The following is a 23,090-nucleotide window of genomic DNA, read 5'->3' as shown; positions in this document are numbered from 1 at the left end:
CAGAATGCTGTTCATCAACTTTAGCTCAGCATTCAACACAATCGTCCCCCAGCAGCTCATCTATAAACTGGACCAGCTTGGACTCAACATCTCCATACGCAACTGGCTGCTGGACTTCCTGACAGGGAGACCACAGGCAGTTTGAGTTGGCAACAACACCTCCAGCACCATCACGCTGAACACGGGAGCCCCCCAAGGATGTGTTCTGAGCCCCCTCCTCTTCACTCTGTTGACCCACGACTGCACACCGACTTTCAGCTCCAACCTCTTCATCAAGTTTGCAGACGACACGACTGTGGTGGGTCTGATCAACAACAGCCTACAGGAATGAGGGGGGCCTCCTGGCTATGTGGTGCAAGGACAACCATCTCCATCTGAATGTGGAGAAGACGAAGGAGATTGTTGTGGACTTCAGGAGAACACGCACCCAGCATGCTCCACTAACCATGAACGGTGCTGCAGTAGAAAGGGTCAGCAGCACCAAGTTCCTGGGTGTGCACATCTCCGATATAGAATGTGTGTACAGAATCACGTGACTACCTACTAAAAGTCCGCGATGAGGTGATGTCACGAGTGTTGATTCGCAAATGCGTGAGGGATTACTGTATGCTACAAATATCAGTTCTAATAAGTGCAATTATTAAACAAGCTGAATCAAAGATGCGAATCAAACCTACGACTTCCATACAGGATCGGTTGAGGCCCGGGTTAACAACGACCGCCATCGGCGCTGTTGACCTACAGAGTGCCGGTGGAAATTGGATTACTGTTGGTCGAAGAAGGAGAGGAGGAAAGTGTGTTCGTAGGAAGAAAGAGAAGAGGAACACCAAGAGTATAGGACTGAGAGTAGGGACGATGGATGTTGGAACTATGACAGGAAAAGGTAGAGAGTTGGTTGACATGATGCAGAGGAGGAAGGTAGACATACTGTGTGTCCAGGAGACCAGGTGGAAAGGTAGCAAGGCTAGAAGTTTAGGAGCAGGGTTCAAGTTGTTCTATCATGGTGTAGATGGGAAGAGAAATGGAGGAGGAGTTATCTTGAAGGAGGAGTTTGTTAGGAATGTCCTGGAGGTAAAAAGAGTGTCGGATAGAGTGATGAGTCTGAAGATAGAAATAGAAGGTGTGATGTTCAATGTTGTTAGTGGGTATGCTCCACAGGTAGGATGTGAGCTGGAGGAGAAGGAGAAATTCTGGCTGGACTTTGATGAAGTGATGCAGAGCATTCCTAGAAGTGAGAGAGTTGTCATTGGAGCAGACTTCAATGGACATGTTGGTGCAGGAAACAGAGGTGATGAGGAGGTGATGGGCAGGTTTGGTATCCAGGAGAGGAACGCAGAAGGACAGATGGTAGTTGACTTTGCAAAAAGGATGGAAATGGCTGTAGTGAATACTTTCTTCCAGAAGAGGCAGGAACATAGAGTGACCTATAAGAGTGGCGGTAGGAGCACACAGGTAGACTACATCTGGTGTAGACGGTGTAACCTGAAGGAGATCAGTGACTGTAAGGTAGTGGTAGGTGAGAGTGTAGCCAAACAGCATAGGATGGTGGTGTGTAGGATGACTCTGGTGGTGAGGAAGATGAAGAGGGCAAAGGCAGAGCAGAAGACGAAATGGTGGAAGCTGAAAAAGGAAGAGTGTTGCAGGACTTTTAGGAAGGAGTTAAGACAGGCTCTGGGTGGTCAGGAGGTGCTTCCAGATGACTGGACAACTACAGCTAATGTGATCAGGGAGACAGGTAGGAGAGTACTTGGTGTGTCATCTGGAAGGAAAGTAGATAAGGAGACTTGGTGGTGGAATGAGGAGGTACAGGAGTGTATACAGAGAAAGAGGTTAGCTAAGAGGAAGTGGGACACTGAGAGGACTGAGGAGAGTAGACAGGAGTACAGGGAGATGCAGCGTAAGGTGAAGGTAGAGGTAGCAAAGGCCAAACAAGGAGCTTATGATGACTTGTATGCTAGGTTGGACAGTAATGAGGGAGAGACTGATCTATACCGGTTGGCAAGACAGAGAGACAGAGATGGGAAGGACGTGCAGCAGGTTAGGGTGATTAAGGATAGGGATGGAAGTCTATTGACAGGTGCCAGTAGTGTGATGGGAAGATGGAAAGAGTACTTTGAAGAGTTGATGAACGTGGAAAATGAGAGAGAACAAAGACTAGAAGAGGTGACTGTTGTGGACCAGGAAGTAGCAAAGATTAGTCAGGATGAAGTGAGGAGGGCACTGAAGAGGATGAAGAGTGGAAAGGCAGTCGGTCCTGATGATATACCTGTAGAGGTATGGAAGTGTCTAGGAGAGGTGGCAGTAGAGTTTCTGACTGGGTTGTTCAACAGGATCTTAGATAGTGAGAAGATGCCTGAGGAATGGAGGAGAAGTGTGCTGGTGCCCATTTTTAAGAACAAGGGAGATGTGCAGAGTTGTGGCAACTACAGAGGAATAAAGCTGATGAGCCATACAATGAAGTTATGGGAGAGAGTAGTGGAAGCTAGACTAAGGGCAGAAGTGAACATTTGAGAGCAGCAGTATGGTTTCATGCCAAAACAGAGTACTACAGATGCAGTATTTGCTTTGAGGATGTTGATAGAGAAGTACAGAGAAGGCCAGAGGGAGCTGCATTGTGTTTTTGTAGATCTGGAGAAAGCTGATGACAGGGTGTCCAGAGAGGAACTGTGGTATTGTATGAGGAAGTCTGGAGTGGCAGAGAAGTATGTTAGAGCGGTACAGAGCGGTTTTGTGCGCTGGTCACTCACTCTGGCGTCTGAACACCCTGCAGGTGTATGTTCGCCTCATTACAGGCTGGATTTTGAATTACTTTAATAATAATTGGTATGTGTAGTTCAGTGACGTGCGGTGAGGTTCATGCTGGTGAGGCACTGATTTCATCATAATCAGATTTACAAACATATGAACCTACAGTTGAGCTTATTCACAATTTAATTAGCAACAGTAGCAGAATTATTGAGACATATAAACTGTTACACACAAATAAGCACACTTGATTAAAAAACGTTATGTTGTTACCTACAAGTTTCTTTATTTTATGTTTACTTTTAAATGAAGTCCAACTTGACTTGTTGATTATTGATTGTAGCTTGCTGTCACTTATTCCGCGGCCGAGGAGTCCGAAAAGGATTACTGGGATCACCAGCGCCCCCTACCATGAGACAGCAGAACAGCGTGCTTCACATGCCTTCTCCCAGCTGTTAAGGACCGTTCAACTCAAGAAAGACGTTACACACAGAATTGTTGACAAAAAAACACTGTACATTATATACATTAGCTAAACTATGGAAATTTAGTTCATAGATCAAACGTGTTTGAACATTTTAATGGCGACACAGAGAGATAGCATTACGGTCTGACTGTTTAGCTACCAGCACAGCTAGTCGAGCCATTGATCAATCCATGGTGAAGCACGGCAGGCTGGTGTCTCACCACAGGTCTCTGATCAGGACTTCTGCAGTAAATGTGAAAATTTTGCGATTCTGAGTAAAATTAATCTAAAATTGGTGACGTTAAAAGTAACATAACTTTGCAGGTTTGGTGGCATCATGTGTGTGAATGTGTAACGTAGAGTTGTGTATCTATGCTCATTGCTGCTCTGCTGTGTTCATCAAATCAATGTCAAGAATCTTCATTCATTCATTTTCCAAATCCGCTTAATCCGCTAACGCAGGTCGCGGGGTAGCCAGTGCCTATCCTGGCAGTCTCAGGGCGTGAGGCGGGGGACACTCCGGGCACGACGCCAGTGCACCGCGGAGCCACATAGAAACAAACAAATCATTCACTCACACACTCACTCCTATGGTCAATTTGGGACCGGCCAACCAACCTGAAGCGCATGCTTTTGGAGGTGGGAGGAAGCCGGAGAACCCGGAGAGAACCCACGCAGACACGGGGAGAGCATGCGAACTCCGCACAGAGCGGGACTCGAACCCGGGTCCGCCGTGATGTGAGGCAGCAGCGCTAACCACTGCGCCACCGTGCCGCCTGTCAAGAATCTTTTCTTTACAAAAATAAATAATAAATTAAAGTGATTTTATTGTGTTTGTGTAACTGTCTGTAAGTGTGTTGCTTCATGGATGAACAAATCATTAGTAATAATTTGTGCACAGAATGATTTGAACATATTTTGTCATACTTCATTTCCTTGTTAAGATAAGACATTTGTATTAAAGTCTTTAACAAATTGTTCAGATCCATTTCATTAAGAACATTTTATTTTGTCTTGTATTTTTTCCAAAGCAGATGGGGACACAAACGTGTTCATTCATGGATTTACATCTGGTCAAAATCATTTATTGCTCAGTAAAAATATAGAGTGGACTAATTTTCCCGGTCTGGCCAAAGGATTATTTTTAAATGTCATTTTTATATTTATTATTTGAATGTGACAGAGCTTTGGTCGGTAGAAGAAGGAAACTATTCAAACTACCGGTGCTCCCTCTTGTGGGGAAAGCAAACATTACAAAAAAATTACTTGAACTTGTGTCTCGTTCAATTTTCGACCTGTTTTGATGATTCAAACAGGTCAGAATGGATCACCATAATAATGGATCGCTAGCACATGTGTTCACAATCTATTATGGTTATGTGACAGAGACAAAACAGTAACTATTATAATTTTTAAAAAAAAATCTATTTCAGACAAACACGTGACCTAATGATTTACAAAGCGTTGGGATTTAGTGAACAACAGAAATGTGAGTGAACGCAGGTTTCCGTGACCTTCTGCGTTGTGGAGTCAGGGTCGTTGTCGTCACCAGTGTCCCTCCTCCGTCTGCTCCCTTCATCTGTTCTACAGCTGCGTGGGTTCTAGAAGCGAAAGTGAAAGTGATGAGAATAAAAGCTCTAGAAGCGTCGCTTTGGTCTGATGGACGGGGGAAGCTCGGACACGACACCGAAGACCTTTTCTGTTCGGTAAGTAGGCTTGAAAAAAGAACATACATGTTCTGAGGCTGTGTTCAGCACATGTACATCAAGCGTCAGAGAAAACGGCCTTTATAAATGTGTTGATCTGGAACAAGTTCCTGCAGAGCAGCTGGAACATGTGACACATGTTTCTGTCCTGTCTGATCTTCATCCTGGGACTCAGTCTGACTGAACGTTTGTTTCTTCATCTCCTCCTCAGAGACATGGACACCGAAGCATCGATCTGTAAGAGAAAGAACACTGGTGGCATGGTTTGATCGTTTCTGTTTGTTATGTAAACCAGTGGTCCCCAACCCCCGGGCCGCGGACCGGTACTGGTCCGTGGGTCATTTGGTACCGGGCCGCTCAGAAAGAAGAACTTATTTACTTCCGTTTTATTTATTTCGGAGTCTGAGAGACGTTTAAATTTGAGAAGTGACGTCTGTGTGGAATGACGCACTGACTAATTCATGCGTCTGTCCCTCTTGACGGGTCTCGGTCACGTGACAGGTCATCAACACACACAATGAAGGCCCATAAACGCACCAGAGTTCTGGATTAAAGTCCAGGCAGATTATCCTGAGATCGCCCCAAAAGGATGGAAAACCCTGCTTCCATTTCCAACCTCCTGTCTTTGTGAAGCGATTTTCTGCTGTGACCGAAAACCAAACCAAACTGGAGTAGAGCAGACCTATAAACACACCTCAGGGGTCATTGTCTCCGTTACCCCTAGACCAGCGGTCCACATCCACTAATTCTCATTATTGTAATTACTATTATTTGATTGACTTGTTCACCTTTCTATTGGAAATGATCAATATTTCTCCTGCGTTGAATGAACTGATCGTAAGTCGCCAAATTTCAAAATAACCTCATCAGTGCAGTCACTTCAATCGGGTTTTTAATGTAATTATTTCTTATAATTATTTCGTTTACAGAGACGAAATAGAGATATTGATTATCAATTTATGAAAAAGTTTGTTTATTGTCTGTTGAGGTCCACATTTTACATAAAACCACTGATTTATTATTAGACTACAGCTGTCCTGGTGTCATTAACGATTATCGAGCAAATGAAGACCGGTCCGTGAAAATATTGTCTTAGATGAAACCGGTCCGTGGCGCAAAAAAGGTTGGGGACCGCTGATGTAAACCACTGTTAGCCATGAAGATGAGTAGTTTTAAAGAATGTTTGACATTTTGAAAGCCTTCACAGCCCAAACGATAGAACCAGATGGTCCGATGCTGTAGAGTTCACTTCAGCACATCGGAACCTGTTCAGAAGTGAAAGCAGCTTCTGATGAAACATGAACCTGCGTCATGATGACCTTTGTCACAAACACTAACAGGAGGTCATGAGGTCCGTCCCCGTGTTTATTTGGATGTAGAGTTGCAGGAGAAGTCAAAAAGGTTTGAAGGGTTGTCAGTGAGCTTTTGGAGACGTGGACCTCGGGGATGTTCGTCCAAGACGAGAGCCTGAATCCACTTCAGAGTTCCACCTTCTGTTGTTTCAACCCGTGCAGTAGTTTTAAAGGCACCAGGCTGTCAAGAGCAGCCGTTTTTGTTTCATCCGCTGGCCTTACCTGACTATAAAAATGGAGGATTACACATCTCAACTCAAACTTTTTTTGATGCTTTTGATCAGAAGGAGCTGTGCATGGACTTCATTTATAAGTAAATGTAACATAAAAACAAAAGTAGGTAACAACATGATGTTTTTTTAAATCAAATGTGCTTATTTGTGCGTTACAGTTTGTATGTGTAAATAATTTTGATATGAGACCTTAAAAATAACCCACTCACTGTTGCTAACTAAATGGTGAATAAGCTACGCTGTGGGTTCATGTGTTAATAGATCTGATCATGATGAAGTCGGTGCCTCAGCAGCATGAACCTCACCGCACCTCACTGCTTTTAAAAGCACCAGGCTGTGTTTGGAGGAGACATGTTCTTCTCCATGTATGATGATGTCACTTCACCATATTTCTTGTTTCTGTTTCTAGTGTCATGGTATCAATTCTTTATCATGTTGATGGGAAACGCGTCTGGGGCTCATCTTGATTTTGTTAAAAAGCTGAAAGGCTTTGGCCATAATCAGGTGGACACTTTTGAAGGAAGTGACTACGTTCTGGTTTTCTGTCCCGTGGTGTCACGACCTGGAACAGACATCAGTGAGGCCCTGGCAGACGTTCCAGGTAGGACATTCCTTCTGCCTTCATTTAGCTCAGGGAGACAGAAAAATCTCACAAACATTTGTACAACATGGTCGATTCGTGTTTTGTCCTGTTACTTTCAATTATTTGTTTTTAAAAGTTTGTTGCACACATAAAAAGTTTGTTTTTTTTCCATTTTTCATACATTTTAAATACAAAATTAAAATCTGACAAGACATTAGCAGGTTGAGGAAGGAAAAAGTTCCTAGTGCTCCCTCTAGTGGACAAATAAAACACTACATCATTCCACTACATTCCACTCTTATTGGTTTACAGGTGGTAAACCAATAATTCTGGTGGTGATGTATCCCACCTTCAGAAAGGACTACGCTGTGCCTTACATCAGGGATGAGGTGGACAACCCTAACGTCCGACTGACGGTCAGCTGTCTCTTCGATAAAGGCCACCTCCTGAAGTGTGACACCAATGACTTTGCATGGTTTGAGGTCCAGAAGTTTCTTGGAGGTTCTGATCAAAAGGTAATGTCTAGATATTCTGATACTAACACTTTTATGACCACATGACCAATGTGTAAGAGTGTGGCTTCTTTGCACATTTTCATTATGTTTTTTTCTTGTTTTTCACATGTACTCACATTTCTGTTTAATTTTGTTTAATCACTACGTTTAGTAGTTTTTTTGGTGGGTGATGCGGTTTGGGGAGCAATCTGGTCGCCCAAAGGGGCAACATGTCGGTGAGTTCCGGGTTCGAGCAGCTGACACACCAGCATCCCATAAAGCTGGTACCAGCGGTCAGCTGCTCCTTGGAGGAGGTCAGTTTAGTGTTGGCAAAAAGTTTGGGTACTGCAGCATAAAATCAGCTTCCTGAACGAACAGGGTGGGGGTGATTTTTCTCAATAGCATTGAGAAGGTGGACCAGGTAGGTGAGAGCGCGGTGCTGATTCAGAACACCTTCACCAGCCGTCCTCACGCTGCCTAACCCGGCTAAGAGGGTGCTAATATCCAACGCACCACTGTTCATCGGTGACGAAGTCCTGGAGAACAACATTAATGCCATCAAATTGTTGAGAATTAAAACACAACCCCTAAAAGACCAACATTCTGTCAAAAATCCAGCTGTGATGGACATTTTTGGGACTGCTGTCACTCGGTCCTGCAGTGTGTCCTCTTCCTGCCCTAGGAGGACGGAGGGCAGGGACTCATCCATGTGACCAGCAGAGGTGCTGCAATTCATTCAGCGGTTCCTGACTGCCCCTGAGGTAGTCAGGTAGTACCCCATGTGGTAGCCCACGACAAGGCCAGTACTGGTCCAGTGCTGGGGTCTAAGATAAGATAAGACATACTTTATTGTCCCACACAGGGAAATTTGTCTTGGGCAAGGTGGACTGAGTCAGCATCGACGTTTTAAAACATACAAGACAATACAAAGATAGCAGCATTGTACATACATAAAACTGCCCAATCAAGAGGACACCGCTGTCCTCAGTCAATGGTAGCAGCAGTCAGCTGCTCCTTGGAGGTCAGTTTAGTGTTGGCTAAAAGTTGTGGGACTCGATCGCTCGTTGTTCTTCATGGGCCTGACCTTTTACAGGAACCTGTTATCAGACGAGGACTTTTTAATGTAAGAACTATTGCAAGAGCATCAGTGGAGTCCAAATTCATCACAGCTCAAATCTCCACTGTTGGACGTGTGGTGGAGATTTGCTGCTCCGTCCTCTGCTGTGGGTTTGACCTCAGTGAGGTTCATCTGAGGCCTGCTGAGGAGCTGGAAGAGCCGACTCACCCCACAGCAACTGACTGATCAGCCGTTATTTTCCGGTCTTTTAATCTTGATTATAGATCCCTTCCCGATAGAGAGTTGGTGTCCTTGTTTCAACGACTCTGTCAGACCCCACCAGCCTCAGTGACAGTAATGGTGAAAACGTGTGTAAACTGATGGTAAAAATTTTAAACAAAGACTTCAACTTAAACACTTAAAGATTTTGCTGGGGTCACTGTTGTCTGGCACCAAGCGTGAAACCTTCATGGGAGTCACTGTTAAAAAGAGGGTTTAGGATGTCCAGAACTGTCAGTTTTGTTCCCGCAGAGAAACTGTTTTTCACCGTTTCTTGGACTGTCAGAAGCTCAAAAACCTGTTCTTGTTTTTAGACAGTTCTCCTCTAATTTGGTCTCTTTTTTTAAACAAACAGGTCTACATTTTTGGTTTTAAATACAATCAAAAAATGAGTGACAGATTTTAAATTTCTTTCTTGGTCCACCAAAGATGCAAAGATGGCGGTTTATTTATGTAAACAGGAACAGTAAGGTCAAAGGTTCGTTAGACTGCAACGCAGAAGTCATTTTAAAAAGAGTGCGTCAAACAAGAGTCAGAATTGATTTGAACTGTATTCAGACGGATGATTCAGATACTGTGAAGAGCATGTTGAGTGTTAAAGATGTATTGTGTTCTGTGTCGAAGGAGAAGCTTGTGTTTGGTCGTTGGTTGGTTTAGTTTAGATATATATTTGTATAGTTTTATTATTTTCTCATTTATTTATTTTTACTTGTGAAGTCTTTTTGTGTGTGAATCTCTTCTAATTTCTGTGAATGTGATTTTTTTTTTTTAAATAAAAAGATCTTTCTTTCTTTCAGATGTCTTTGTTCCAAGCTATCAGAAACTGTGAGTATAACCAATCAGCAACAGTAGATGACAGTGAGATGACACTGTTAGGCAGTTCACCAGATTTCATCTCTGGTTGGTTGAAACGTAACACATAATTTGAACACATGCATTTGAATTATTACTAACTAGAGTGTGATATTAAACGAATAAATAAATAAAATAAACCAAGTTTTACATTATAATGACTACCCAAAGTGTTTCATGACTTTGATTCACATGCAGTTAAGTTCAATGGTGGATTTTTGTGGACGTTTGTAGTGTTACCACATTTGTCCCCCAAAATCTGTGGTAGAAATATTAATGTTATTACATTCAGTAATGGACAAAACATAAAGGACCACTGAGGCTTCTATCACAAAAGTGATTGTTAGCACCAACTTTTTAGGTTTTTTGGTTTGTAAATTATTCTTAATGTCTGACTGATTGTTTTTATTTCAGGCTCCTGGATGAAATTGGTTTTCCTTGTTGCCACAGTCAGAAGATTTTGGATGTTTATCAGTTCACCTATAATCTGCACAAAAAAATTAATCATATATGTTCATAAAATTATGATAAAAGTATTTAAAAGGGTACAACGTTTTTTTCAAGCTATGTAGGACTGTGTGAAATAATCTGGGATTGAACATGTTGTACAAAGAATACACCTGTTTCAAAATAGAACATGACCTTGTTTCTGTATTGTATTGAGACTACCTGCTGTCACAACAAGACTTCAGATAATACCACTTGTTGCTTTTGCTTCCTATATACACAGCATACAAACTGTCTTGTACACCCATTGTGAAATAAAGCTGGTCTTACACCAGGAGCTAGTGTGACTAATCCACTGTGGCTCAGTGTAAAAGAGTGGAGTAAACCACAAAAAGCCACGTTCTGTGTCCGAGACAGCGGCTCGTTATAATAGTAAGTAAAACTAACAGTAAACATTGAGTAATATTTGTATGACTGTATCTTCACATAGTGAATGCAAGTTTTCAATTGTTGGGGGGTGTAGAACCACACCTGTGGTGGAGTGTGTGTGTGTGGGGGGACCCCCCAAAGGGCGGGCCTGGGGGCCCCCCCGGCAAATGTTTTAGAAAGTGGGGTTGTTTTCCTGCATTCAGTTTACCTCCAGAAATACACTAAAGTCAACAGCATTCTCCATCTGTTTATTAATGAGGACTTTAACACTAACTCTACTAGAAACACTGGATTCTTTTGATCGATGGTCCTCTCCTTGTCTTACACCAATTTGTGGGTTCAGTTTGTAAAAAAACTATTTTTGTTTGTCATTGGACGAGAGGAGGTCATGACCCCAGTGCATATTTAATGATCGGGAGCGTTCGGGTCACTTCGGCTATTTCCGTCGACATGCGGAAATAGCGGCGCCGGTGCTAGCGAGCAGCGCTAACGGGTGAAAAAGTTGTAAGTTTTAGCCTTTTTTCCCTAAAAATAAGAATTCCACTGTGGCTACACAGTCTGAAAACCTTGTAGCCACTCTGGACTTTACTTCGCCTGTGGCGACGTGGCGATTGGCTAGAGCAAGCCCAGTAAAGTAGGTGTGATCATTGAGACAATTCATTCCTCGTCTCAGGATCTGGTCGTGGATAGTCATGTGTTCATATTTCAGGGATCCCAGCCACTGTGTCATCACCATGGTGATGCGGGGCTTTTCCGAGTGTGTTTGTTCTCCCCATGTTGACTGGGGTTCTCTCCTGGTGCTCCGGCTTCCTTCACACCACTAACATGGACTCACTCAACCAGGTGTTATGTAGATGTCCTCTTGGGCTGTTAGGGAGCCCGTGTGTCCCGACTGAACTTTAATAAACATTGAAAATAACTCACCAAATGTTATTGTTGAGCTCCAGATATATTTTTTCTCTGCACATAAAAGAATTTTGATCAAGATATATTTTCAGCAAAATAATGTTTATTAATGTTCTACTGAAACACACTATAAATTTTCACCCAGTTCTGTTTCACCGTTTGTATTGGAGTAGAGTTTGTGGTCGGCTGCGATTGGCTGCTGCATAACTCATGACCCAAACATCAGATGATCGGAGACGAGTCGATTGGGATCATCTCTTCAAGAAGATGAATGAATGAACGAACAAACGAATGAATGAATGTTGATGCCTAAAATAAGGTTTTAAAATAATGTTTTTAAAAAATTTAAAATGATGCTCCTCAAAGTCCTGATTGCGTTGTCTGGTACTAATGGCCGTTACAACACGGTTACTAGTTGTACAAGTAGGAAAAACAAAAACACATCTTTGAGCAGATTAATTTAGTTTTATATGAATTCTATATGAAGAATGTAAACTAAGATTTCAAATGTGTTTCTGTCTGTTGTTTCTAGAGGAGACCTGCTGTTTTGCTGTTTAATTGGACGTTACTTTTGATTTAACTTGGAGTACATTAACCCCCCCTCCCACTTGATGACTGCTCCACACTGAGCAGTGGAGGGATTAGTTAAGGGGGGGTAGGGGGTTGGCGTTGGAAGGGGCGCTCTGGTCACACCTCTTACCTAAAAAGGAAAAGCTGAATACCAGCGGCATCGAGCTGCTCTAAGAATAACTCAGGGCCTGAACTTCAGACACGTCTTGAATGTAACATTACCGATTTGGATTTAGATGTTTTTTATATAGACGTTCTAAAAATACAATATTTTGATTTCTATCTACATCTAATAAATGTATTAATCACAATGTGATCATGTAAACCAGCCACAGCCAGCTGGACACACTGAATTACTTTGAATCTGTCTTCCCTCCTTCCTTCCACTGCATGTCATTCCCAATGGTCGATGTAATTCCGCCGGGGGGGTGGTGGGGGTCACTGTCCGCAACCCGAGCCCCAACCAGGCAAAGACTGAAGGCACTGACCACCATAGTTTGGTGTCTGCTGGTCTCTCCAGCCTCATCCATTGAGACGACGCAGCTCTGGACCGCCTCACAATCTTCTGGACCCAAGAATCATTTTTGAGTTTTTGGAACAAGAGTAAAATACAGTTTTTGGTGATGACACTGGAGAAAATGTTGAAGTGTTACCAGCACTGACCAGAAGCTTTCATCACATCCTGGCAAGAAAACATTTCCAAGACTTTTCTGGATTGAAATTAACACCAGGATTAAAGCACACAGAGGAATTGAGGATCTACCACATGTATTTGTTTTAATGGTAACATTATTTGCACAAGGGATTTTCTTTTAGAACAGTGTTCTATGTTGAGACTATGGCTGAAACAGTTGAAGGTAAAGTATCATCTCATTAGGTATTGTTCTTCAGTCCGATCAGTTGTAGAAGGTGCTGCTGAGGAGCTCCATCTTTTGTTTTTCAGCTTACCTGGTGTTGGAACTTCATTAATAGAAGTACCTAAAAATATGGGGCTATCATGTATCGACTGTTGGTTACGCCGTCTTAAGGCCCCGGTGATATTCGCAGGACAATCGGTCTCAGAACTCTTACATTTGTTTCATGCATCGACTGATTCTTTTGCGATACTGTTTTCCTGTTCATTGATAATGATGTGAGAAAAACAAGTGGCAGAAATCAGTTCTTGTTACTATTAAACATTTCATCAAGATCATCACAAGCTCAATTTACTCCTTGTTTTTCTTGACGTAGCTTTATATTCTTAACAGTAAAATTGAGACCTCAGTATCACATGACCACTTCTAGCATGATTTGAAAACTTATCATCCAGTATAACTGAAAATACTATAATCTAGTATTTCTGGAGCTTTCAGACAAATCTCCAGGCCTTTCCGGAAAGATTTGAAGATGAAAGATGAGATGACCACCGAACAAACTCCAGATAATGGGGGCCACGGTTTGTCTGAAAGTTCCTGAAAAAGCTAGCGAGGGAAAAATCTTTAAAGTCAAAACTAAATATCATGAAAGTAGCTTTTAGTTGAAGAATATTCAATTTACTTTTCATTATTGCTTTTTTTTATAACAAGTGGTGATGAGATATCTATATGGTTTGTGTTTCCCTTGTGTGACTTCTTCTATTACGTATGTTTGCATGTGAGATGTGCTCATGCTGGTCTGCTTAGTCTATAGATAACAGCCCTTCATGCTATTTGGAGGCTTTAAGAAATATACAGACAGCAGAGCAAACTGATCTTGTGAATGTGAGATGAAGTATTCAATCTACATTTTTAAAACACACATACTGTAATCTACACCAGCGGCATGGTTAGCACAGCGGCTAGCACTGTTGTGTCGCAGCAGGAAGGCTGGAGGTGTGGTTCCTCTCTGAGGAGTTTGTCTGTTCTCCAGCAGGAGCAATCTGGATGAATTGGTCACACCAAACTGTGTGAGTGGTTGTTTGTGTCTGGGCCCCGTAATGAGCTGGAAGCGTATCTGGCGCGTACCCCAGCTTTGGCCCCCAGCAGACTCGTGCCCCGCAAGGCAGATGAGAAAATGGATGGATGGATGTTGCCTGTAGGAAAACTCAGGAATAATAAACAGGATGGATATGAGAGAGGAACAAATACTGTGCTCCAGTGTTCCATTCAGAAATGATGGTGACTTGTAATCCATGTCTAATTATTGAGGAATGAGGAATCTGGTACAGATGGTGGAGTTGAAATCATAAGAGAGGAACAATTCCTCATGAACAATTCGACATTATTTCTAAAAGGTGGTCAGCAGATGTGTGCGTAGTTTGGAATGTTTTGCAGGAGGAGATCATTAGTGAATTTCATGTCATTTTGGATTTTGGGATTGTGACCTTTTTTAGGTACCAGTGGAAGTCTTGGCTCACTGGTGTCACCTGAGGAAAGGTCAGGTTTAGGTCAAGTGATTACTGCCATTAAATATGCAGAAACCATCAAACGTTCTACTTTGGAATGTCCTGACAGAAGTATCTGTAGACAAGTCTTTGGTGCTCTATCCATACCAGATGTTCTGGAACTACGTCCTGTAGTTTTAAAGATATGCTGTGGATCAAACTGTTGGATAGAAGGAACAACGGACCGATCAGCCAAGTGACATTGTAATGATTTAGTGCAGAAACCTAAATGTAGAGATTAGTTTATTTGCATTGGCTTGCTACCCATACAACTGCTACTGTAATAAACATAAGAACGTACGGGTCAAATTAGATTGTGTCTGTCTTTAAATGCCATCAAGCTCAACTTTACATTTTGGACACTCTATTAAGTGATTTCTTAATTTTATTTCTTGTTATGTTTGAAATTTTTAGCAAAGTTTTCATTAATCCATTTAACGTGTTTATGTGTGCTGTTTCATGGTGTTATGCGGCAAACTGATGTCTAGAACGGTGAGAAAAATGCTAATCAGAACCATCAGAGACACAACAGGAGTGTTTGTATTAACTTTGACCTCAGTCAGTGCAGCGATCTGCAGAGACTGGGGCGTCTGTGTGGGGCGTTGGACTATTTCCTTGAGAGCAAGTATTAAGAACGTTTTCACTCTCATTAGTTCAAACTGAGACATCCAACGCATTCAGGCCCCGCCCACACGGTGACGGATTTTTAAAAAAACGCAACTTTTTAAAAACGCATCGAAAACGATTCGCGTCCACACGACAGCGTTTTCAAAAAAATCTCCATCCACACGTAAACGCAGCAGTGCGTTTTGAAGACGGCTATAAGCATGCCAAACCATGTGGTGGCAGTATTGAGTCAAATTATATCCAATAGGAATCCTCCGTGTTTTGTTGTCACAACACACGGGCCCATAAATATGACGTCACAGAGGTTTTCGTCGCAGGAAAGACGTCAGCGTTTTTAAAAAGTCGCGGATACGCCGTCCACACGACAACGCAGACCCAGCGTTTTTAAAAAGTTGCCTTTTCGTCCTGGATATGTGCGTTGTCGTGGGGACGGAAGGAGTAAACGCAACAAAAAAGTTTCGTTTTCAAAAAGTTCCGCATCTTGTGGGCGGGGCTTCAGTGTCACCACTGGGAGGTTTCTGTGTGCGGGCATTCATGATGTGGTAATGAGGTTATAGTAGGCAGACGTGTGTGTGTGTGTGTGTGTGTGTGTGTGTGTGTGTGTGTGTGTGTGTGTGTGTGTGTGTGTGTGTGTGTGTGTGTGTGTGTGTGTGTTCAAAGTGCTGCTAAGCTGTCTGACTCAGCAGTAATGGAATAACCCAGTAGCTGCCAGCAGCAGGCTGAAGGAAGCTAACAGGTGGCCTTAGCTTCTCCAGCACGGCCACAGTAACGTTAACAACTGCACTATTCCCTACGGCAGGACGAAACAAGAGTCAAAAACAAAGTGACAGCATTTAAAAGTAGACTGCAGGTGAGGAGGCTGTGGTGTTCTCCTGTCGTGTTCTTATTAAGCCTCACAACGATATGAAGAGAAACAGCCAGAACAAAGGAACAGAGGTCTTGTTCAGACTGGTTGCCTATGTCTGATTTTCATCCCATCCAGATTGATATCGGATTTCTCGTTTGTAGTCTGAACAGTCCCATACCACATGATATCCAATTTTTGCAGAATGGATTGAAATCACATTCAGGACGTAGTTTCAAATCAGATATGGAGAGCTGCGTCTCAATCTGAACAGCTCCAAACAATCCGATTGGATATGGCGGACCGTGAGGTCATGTCCGTGATGCGAGAGCCAGGCGCCGCAAGGAAGAGCATCGCACATCGGTAAAAAATGGAAGAAGAGGTTGACAATGTCTGGTGTGTGAGGTTTTCTCTACCAGACAGTGATACCGTCAGTAGCTGAGGGAACAGAACCTCGTGTTCGTTGTTGTTGTTGTTGTTGTTGTTGTTGTTGTTATATGATTATATGACCTCACACATTACACTAATTGAATGACGCCTCCTCCCCCAACATCGTTGTTACAGCAACGTGTCAAATCGGCCGATAATGAGTCCCAGTCTGAACAGACCCAGATCACATTTGGACACTTGCTAAACACAGTGTGAGCAGTCAGCCCTCAAAATCAGATATGAAAGGAAATCTGATATGCCTGCAGTCTGAACGCAGCCACAGAGACGTTACACTAAGGTGAAAGTGGCTTGGAATCTGAGGCCTTTACAAAGCCATTTGATGGATGGATGGATGGTTGGATGGATGGTTGGATGGATGGATGGATGGATGGATGGATGGTTGGATGGATGGATGGATGGATGGATGGATGGTTGGATGGATGGATGGATGGATGGTTGGATGGATGGATGGATGATAGACAGACAGACAGACAGAGAGAAAGGTAGGTAGGTAGATACTTTATTAATCTCAGAAGAAATTGCATGACGTACTGTACATAATGTATGTACTGTGTAGTACACACAGTACAGTACAACCACGTTACTCACAGTTAATGTGAGTAACTTCTGTGTCTCATGGAAGTCTAATAGTCACAGAACGTGTTGCACTTCCTGATGCCGTCAGCCAATAGAATGAGAGTACGGTTTCACGTGACTGCCGACCAAAAATGTGTGACAAGGTGAAATGGCGTGTTGATGCATGTAAGAAATAATTTCAAGCCTTTATGTCTTTCAACTTTGATTGTAATGGCACACAGTGAAGAAAATCCAAAAATTGGTATCTCGGAAAATTGTAACATTAATTTAAATACACATGTTTGTCTGAGGACATACAATTATACACTCAGTACTTGGCTTGACCTCCTTTAGCTGGAATCAACTGCATCAGTGCGTAGCATAGCATAGATTCTCTGTAGGGTTCAGGTCAGGTAAGTCGGCCATAACAGTCCAGTAACACCAAGGTCATTAAACCTGGAGCTGTTGTTGATAGGAGAGCGGGCAGGTTCCACGTTCTACCAGAACATGAAACTTCTCCAAAAACTTTGTCGAGTAGAGAGAAGCAGGAAGGGCTGCAGTATCCCCTGGTAGATGGTTGTGACTTTGACTGTGATCTTGGTAAAACTCAGTGAACCAATTCCAGCAGATCCCTGACCTCATACTGGACTTCAAGTACTTCCCACTCGTCATGTAGACAGTAGGACCTTGATTAAATTAAGTGTGTGTGTGTGTGTGTGTGTGTGTGTGTGTGTGTGTGTGTGTGTGTGTGTGTGTGTGTGTGTGTGTGTGTCTGTGTGTGTGTGTGTGTGTGTGTGTGTGTGTGTGTGTGTGTGTGTGTGTGTGTGTGTGTGTGTGTGTGTGTGTGTGTGTGTGTGTGTAAAGCCAGTGGTACTGCAGCTTCTCTTCAACATGAACATGATCTTGAAGATATCTTTCATAGTTCCTTCACTGAAGACACCACGTCCAAGTGGAGTGAAGTACTACCAACCTGTGGCACTGACCCCTACATTATGAAGACCCTTGAAAGACTTCTGGAGCACCTCTGGGCCCTAGTCCAACCACACCTGAATCCACTGCAGTTTCAGCTTTCCAACTTTTATTTAAAAAGCACTTAATCACACCAGCACAAATTTCAAAGCACTTTCACAGACAGAAAAACTCAAAAGAACCCTCCAGAGAAGGAATAAGCCACAGCAGGGGGGAAAACTCCCTCATTGAAGAAGAAACTCCGGCAGGATCCAGATTCTGGAGAGCAGCCATCATCCCGTGTTAGAGCATGAACACCTTTGGAAATGTTTGCTGGCTGTGGCCGTCAAACTATGTCTCACGTTAACACTCATGTAGTGATGAGGAGGAACGAACAGACAGTAAAATCTTTGGTAGGCAGTCAGGCAGTCACGTGATACTGTACGCGCATTCTATTGGCTGACAGCGAGTGCGCTACATTCCGTCAGTCTCAGACTTACGTGAGACACAAAAGTGCTTTAAACAGTCGATAAGAGTGTGGGATAAGGTATTACATAATATCAGTATGGGGAGGGTTCATAAACGTTTAAATTACCGTAAATAATAAGATAAATAGTCTGTCGCTCGATCGCGGAATCCTTAATCACGTGTGGCTCCTGGAATGTATTAACCTCAAAGAACAAGAGCGCACCGTACTGTATATCTGTACATATTCTTTTACTTATCCTCTTATTCATTCCTAAATCTATTAGTTTTCTATTCTAATGTCTTTTTCTTCTTATTCTGACTTTTTCTGGGGTATTTTCTGGAGCTGGGCAGTCAAAACAAAAAGCAATTTTCCCCTCTGGGATCAATAAAGTATTCTGATTCTGATTAAGTATACAATTAATGGGGAGATTAATGGTGGAGTGAAGGACAGCCACGTAGCAGCTCCCAAGGAGCAGCTTGTGGGGTTTGATGACTTGCTCAAGAGGACCTCAGCAGTGTTGTGTTGTTGTTTTTGGCTTTCATGTCAGTGCGATGAGTTGGCGTCTCATACCCCACCTCTTTTGAACGTGAGCTGCAAGGCAGATAAGGTGCTGTAGACGAGATGATTGGATGGTTAACTATGAGCCATCATTAAAATAAAATAAAAAAAGTCTTAAAGTATTTCTCTCTGCATGTAATGAATCTCTAAAAGCTTGGTTTCACTTTCAGATGTTTGATGGCATTCTAATGTATTTAGATGCACCTGTATTATAATTGTGTATAAATATAAAAAGAATAGGAAGGGAGTGAATGTTTCTGGTGAGTACATTAAAAAGAAGTCCATCCATCTCTAAAGGAACTTGCCACACAGAATGAGATTTAATATGTAACATACGAAAACATTGCAAACACTAGAAACACTTTACTTTCCTATGCCTATTTATGCCTTTTTATTTGTATATTCCTAATGTGATCAGGGAGACAGGTAGGAGAGTACTTGGTGTGTCACCTGGAAGGAAAGTAGATAAGGAGACTTGGTGGTGGAATGAGGAGGTACAGGAGTGTATACAGAGAAAGAGGTTAGCTAAGAAGAAGTGGGACACTGAGAGGACTGAGGAGAGTAGACAGGAGTACAGGGAGATGCAGCGTAAGGTGAAGGTAGAGGTAGCAAAGGCCAAACAAGAAGCTTATGATGACTTGTATGCTAGGTTGGACAGTCAGGAGGGAGAGACTGATCTATACAGGTTGGCAAGACAGAGAGACAGAGATGGGAAGGACGTGCAGCAGGTTAGGGTGATTAAGGATAGGGATGGAAGTCTATTGACAGGTGCCAGTAGTGTGATGGGAAGATGGAAAGAGTACTTTGAAGAGTTGATGAACGTGGAAAATGAGAGAGAACAAAGACTAGAAGAGGTGACTGTTGTGGACCAGGAAGTAGAAAAGATTAGTCAGGATGAAGTGAGGAGGGCATTGAAGAGGATGAAGAGTGGAAAGGCCGTCGGTCCTGATGATATACCTGTAGAGGTATGGAAGTGTCTAGGAGAGGTGGCAGTAGAGTTTCTGACTGGGTTGTTCAACAGGATCTTAGATAGTGAGAAGATGCCTGAGGAATGGAGGAGAAGTGTGCTGGTGCCCATTTTTAAGAACAAGGGAGATGTGCAGAGTTGTGGCAACTACAGAGGAATAAAGCTGATGAGCCATACAATGAAGTTATGGGAGAGAGTAGTGGAAGCTAGACTAAGGGCAGAAGTGAACATTTGTGAGCAGCAGTATGGTTTCATGCCAAAAAAGAGTACTACAGATGCAGTATTTGCTTTGAGGATGTTGATAGAGAAGTACAGAGAAGGCCAGAGGGAGCTGCATTGTGTTTTTGTAGATCTGGAGAAAGCTGATGACAGGGTGTCCAGAGAGGAACTGTGGTATTGTATGAGGAAGTCTGGAGTGGCAGAGAAGTATGTTAGAGCGGTGCAGGACATGTATGAGGACTGTAAGACAGTGGTGAGGTGTGTGTAGGTGTGACAGAGGAGTTCAAGGTGGAGGTGGGACTGCATCAGGGATCAGCTCTGAGCCCCTTCTTGTTGCTATGGTGATGGACAGGCTGACAGACGAGGTCAGACAGGAATCTCCATGGACTATGATGTTTGCAGATGACATTGTGATCTGCAGTGAGAGCAGGGAACAGGTGGAGGAGAAGCTAGAGAGGTGGAGGTTTGTCCTGGAAAGGAGAGGAATGAAGGTTAGCCGCAGTAAGACAGAGTACATGTGTGTGAATGAGAGGGACCCAAGTGGAAGAGTGAGGTTACAGGGAGAAGAGATCAAGAAGGTGGAGGATTTGAAGTACCTAGGCTCAACAGTCCAGAGCAATGGAGAGTGTGGAAAAGAGGTGAAGAAGCGTGTCCAGGCAGGATGGAACGGGTGGAGGAAAGTGTCAGGTGTGATGTGTGATAGAAGAGTTTCAGCTAAAATGAAAGGAAAGGTGTACAAAACTGTGGTGAGACCAGCGATGTTGTTTGGTCTAGAGACAGTGTCCCTGAGGAAAAGACAGGAGACAGAGCTGGAGGTAGCAGAGATGAAGATGCTGAGGTTCTCTCTGGGAGTGACCAGGATGGATAGGATCAGGAATGAGTACATCAGAGGGACAGCACATGTTAGAGGTTCTGGAGATAAAGTCAGAGAGGCCAGACTGAGATGGTTTGGACATGTCCAGAGGAGAGATAGTGAATATATTGGTAGAAGGATGCTGAGTTCTGAACTGCCAGGCAGGAGGCCTAGAGGAAGACCAAAGAGGAGGTTTATGGATGTAGTGAAAGAGGACATGAAGGTAGTTGGTGTGAGAGAAGAGGATGAGAAGACAGGGTTAGATGGAGGACACTGATTGGCTGTGGAGACCCTGAAGGGAAAAGAAGATTCCTGGTGGGTTATTTTTTAATCTTCCTGTGTGCTGGTACTATTTTATGTGCTTACCGTGCTGTGTGTAGTGTGAAGAAGTTAATTTCCCTGAGGACCCTCTTTAAGGGATCAGTGAAGTTGTACTCTACTGATCTCTCTCTCTACTCTCTACTAATACTATTAATACTGATAGTAATCATATAAACATTATGGAGGAATGGTAAGTATGGGGATTCCTGGACTATGAACTTAGAACGTACATTTTCTTATGAAAGGCTTTGTATCTGCTCCCAGTGTTCTTGACTGTGTCTCTTTGCTCCTCAGCACGGACGTCGACCACCACCATGGTCATCGACGGTAAGAATGGAGACATCGGATCATCGTCTGTGCGAGGGTCCAAGAAGACTTTTACAGATGACCTCTACTCTACCTTCAGCTCGCCGCTGGCCTGGATCCTGGTTCTGGCTCTAATAATTACATGGTCTTGTGTTTTTGTCATCATGTTTGATCTGACAGACTACAAAACCATATCAAGTAAGGAGTGTTGTTTTTGTCGTTAGTTGTCACAAATTTTGTGTGAGATCCAGTGTATTTACTCTCATACACTAAGGGTGAGCTAGCTAGATGTTTTGCTTTTGATGGAATTATGTAAAGGTTCCTCCAGAGGAGCACCTCTCTGCCTCAGCTAACTTAATCTGAGAACCAAACAACTTCAGAGTTGAGAATAATATCTGGTTTGTATTATCACCAGCTGTTTACAGTCTTGTACTATTACCAACCTGTAAATTATTACAACCAGTACTGTAAAACATTTGGTCCATACCCTGTCTGATTAGAAATCAGTGTTGAATAGATGTAGAAACTGTTCCTCAAAGTTGGGCAAAGTAGCAAAGAAGATGAAGAAGAAGAGCTGCAGAGCTGCAGAGCCGCAGAGCCGCGGAGCCGCGGAGCCGCGGAGCCGCGGAGCCGCGGAGCCGCGGAGCCGCAGAGCCGCAGAGCCGCAGAGCCGCAGAGCCGCAGAGCCGCAGAGCCGCAGAGCCGCAGAGCCGCAGAGCCGCAGAGCCGCAGAGCCGCAGAGCCGCAGAGCCGCAGAGCTGGGACTGCACTATGAATTTAAACAGATGCAGTCAGTTAATTAGAAGGAGTCTCTATTGGGTCAATATTACAATCAATATTATTTTGTGCTTTTGTTTTTCATTTAATAGTATGTATAATTTTAAAGTCTAGTTTTACGTAATAAAAAACCCCTGTCCCCCAGGAATTATTATTACATCAACATTTATCTACAGGGAAAATATAATAATGACTAGTTTGATTTTGTGTCAGAATAATGAGGAGATGCTGTAAATTAGCAGATATAAAGCATCTCTCCACCGAGACATTTGAATAAGCTCACTTAAAAACCTCACGGTGTCACGTTTTAACTCCACCCACTAATGCTCAACCAATCACGGCGCATCTGCCAGCAGGAATCACGTGAACAATATGGTGTAAGGCATCGGCTTTTTGTTGCGGTCACGCCTTTCGTCCACACGACAACGAAGATATCCGGGACCAAAACGCTGGAAAAGTGAAGTTTGTTGAAAACGGCGGGTCTTCGTTGTCGTGTGGACGATGTAACCGAAACACCGATGCCAGTTCTGGGTCAGAGTTCGCCCACCAGCTGCCTGCTGGGCGAACTCTGACGGTATTGGTTTATCATACCAATACATTTGTTTTCATGTTTGGTATGAAGTCTGATATTATTGTTTTATCGTGGAATTTCCACAGGATCCAGCAAGTAATATAT

General features: G+C 43.2%; 1 protein-coding gene across 1 annotated transcript in view; it reads left to right on the top strand.

Moving 5' to 3' along the window:
• Positions 1–4,619: 4,619 nt before the first annotated feature.
• The window catches only part of LOC137613864 (enolase-phosphatase E1-like), a 35,552-nt gene continuing 17,081 nt past the window's right edge, over positions 4,620–23,090 (top strand). The window contains exons 1-7 of the mRNA XM_068343319.1: positions 4,620–4,917; positions 5,129–5,154; positions 6,912–7,103; positions 7,398–7,600; positions 9,713–9,740; positions 10,182–12,976; positions 21,626–21,835. Of these exons, the coding sequence (XP_068199420.1) occupies positions 12,958–12,976; positions 21,626–21,835 (229 nt within the window). The 5' untranslated portion in view covers positions 4,620–4,917; positions 5,129–5,154; positions 6,912–7,103; ... (1 more) ...; positions 9,713–9,740; positions 10,182–12,957. The remainder of the gene's footprint in view (positions 4,918–5,128; positions 5,155–6,911; positions 7,104–7,397; positions 7,601–9,712; positions 9,741–10,181; positions 12,977–21,625; positions 21,836–23,090) is intronic.

This window comes from Antennarius striatus, chromosome 19 (genome assembly GCF_040054535.1).
Source record: "Antennarius striatus isolate MH-2024 chromosome 19, ASM4005453v1, whole genome shotgun sequence".
Taxonomy (NCBI): Eukaryota; Metazoa; Chordata; class Actinopteri; order Lophiiformes; family Antennariidae; genus Antennarius; species Antennarius striatus.
This window is presented reverse-complemented; position numbering and strand designations above follow the sequence as displayed.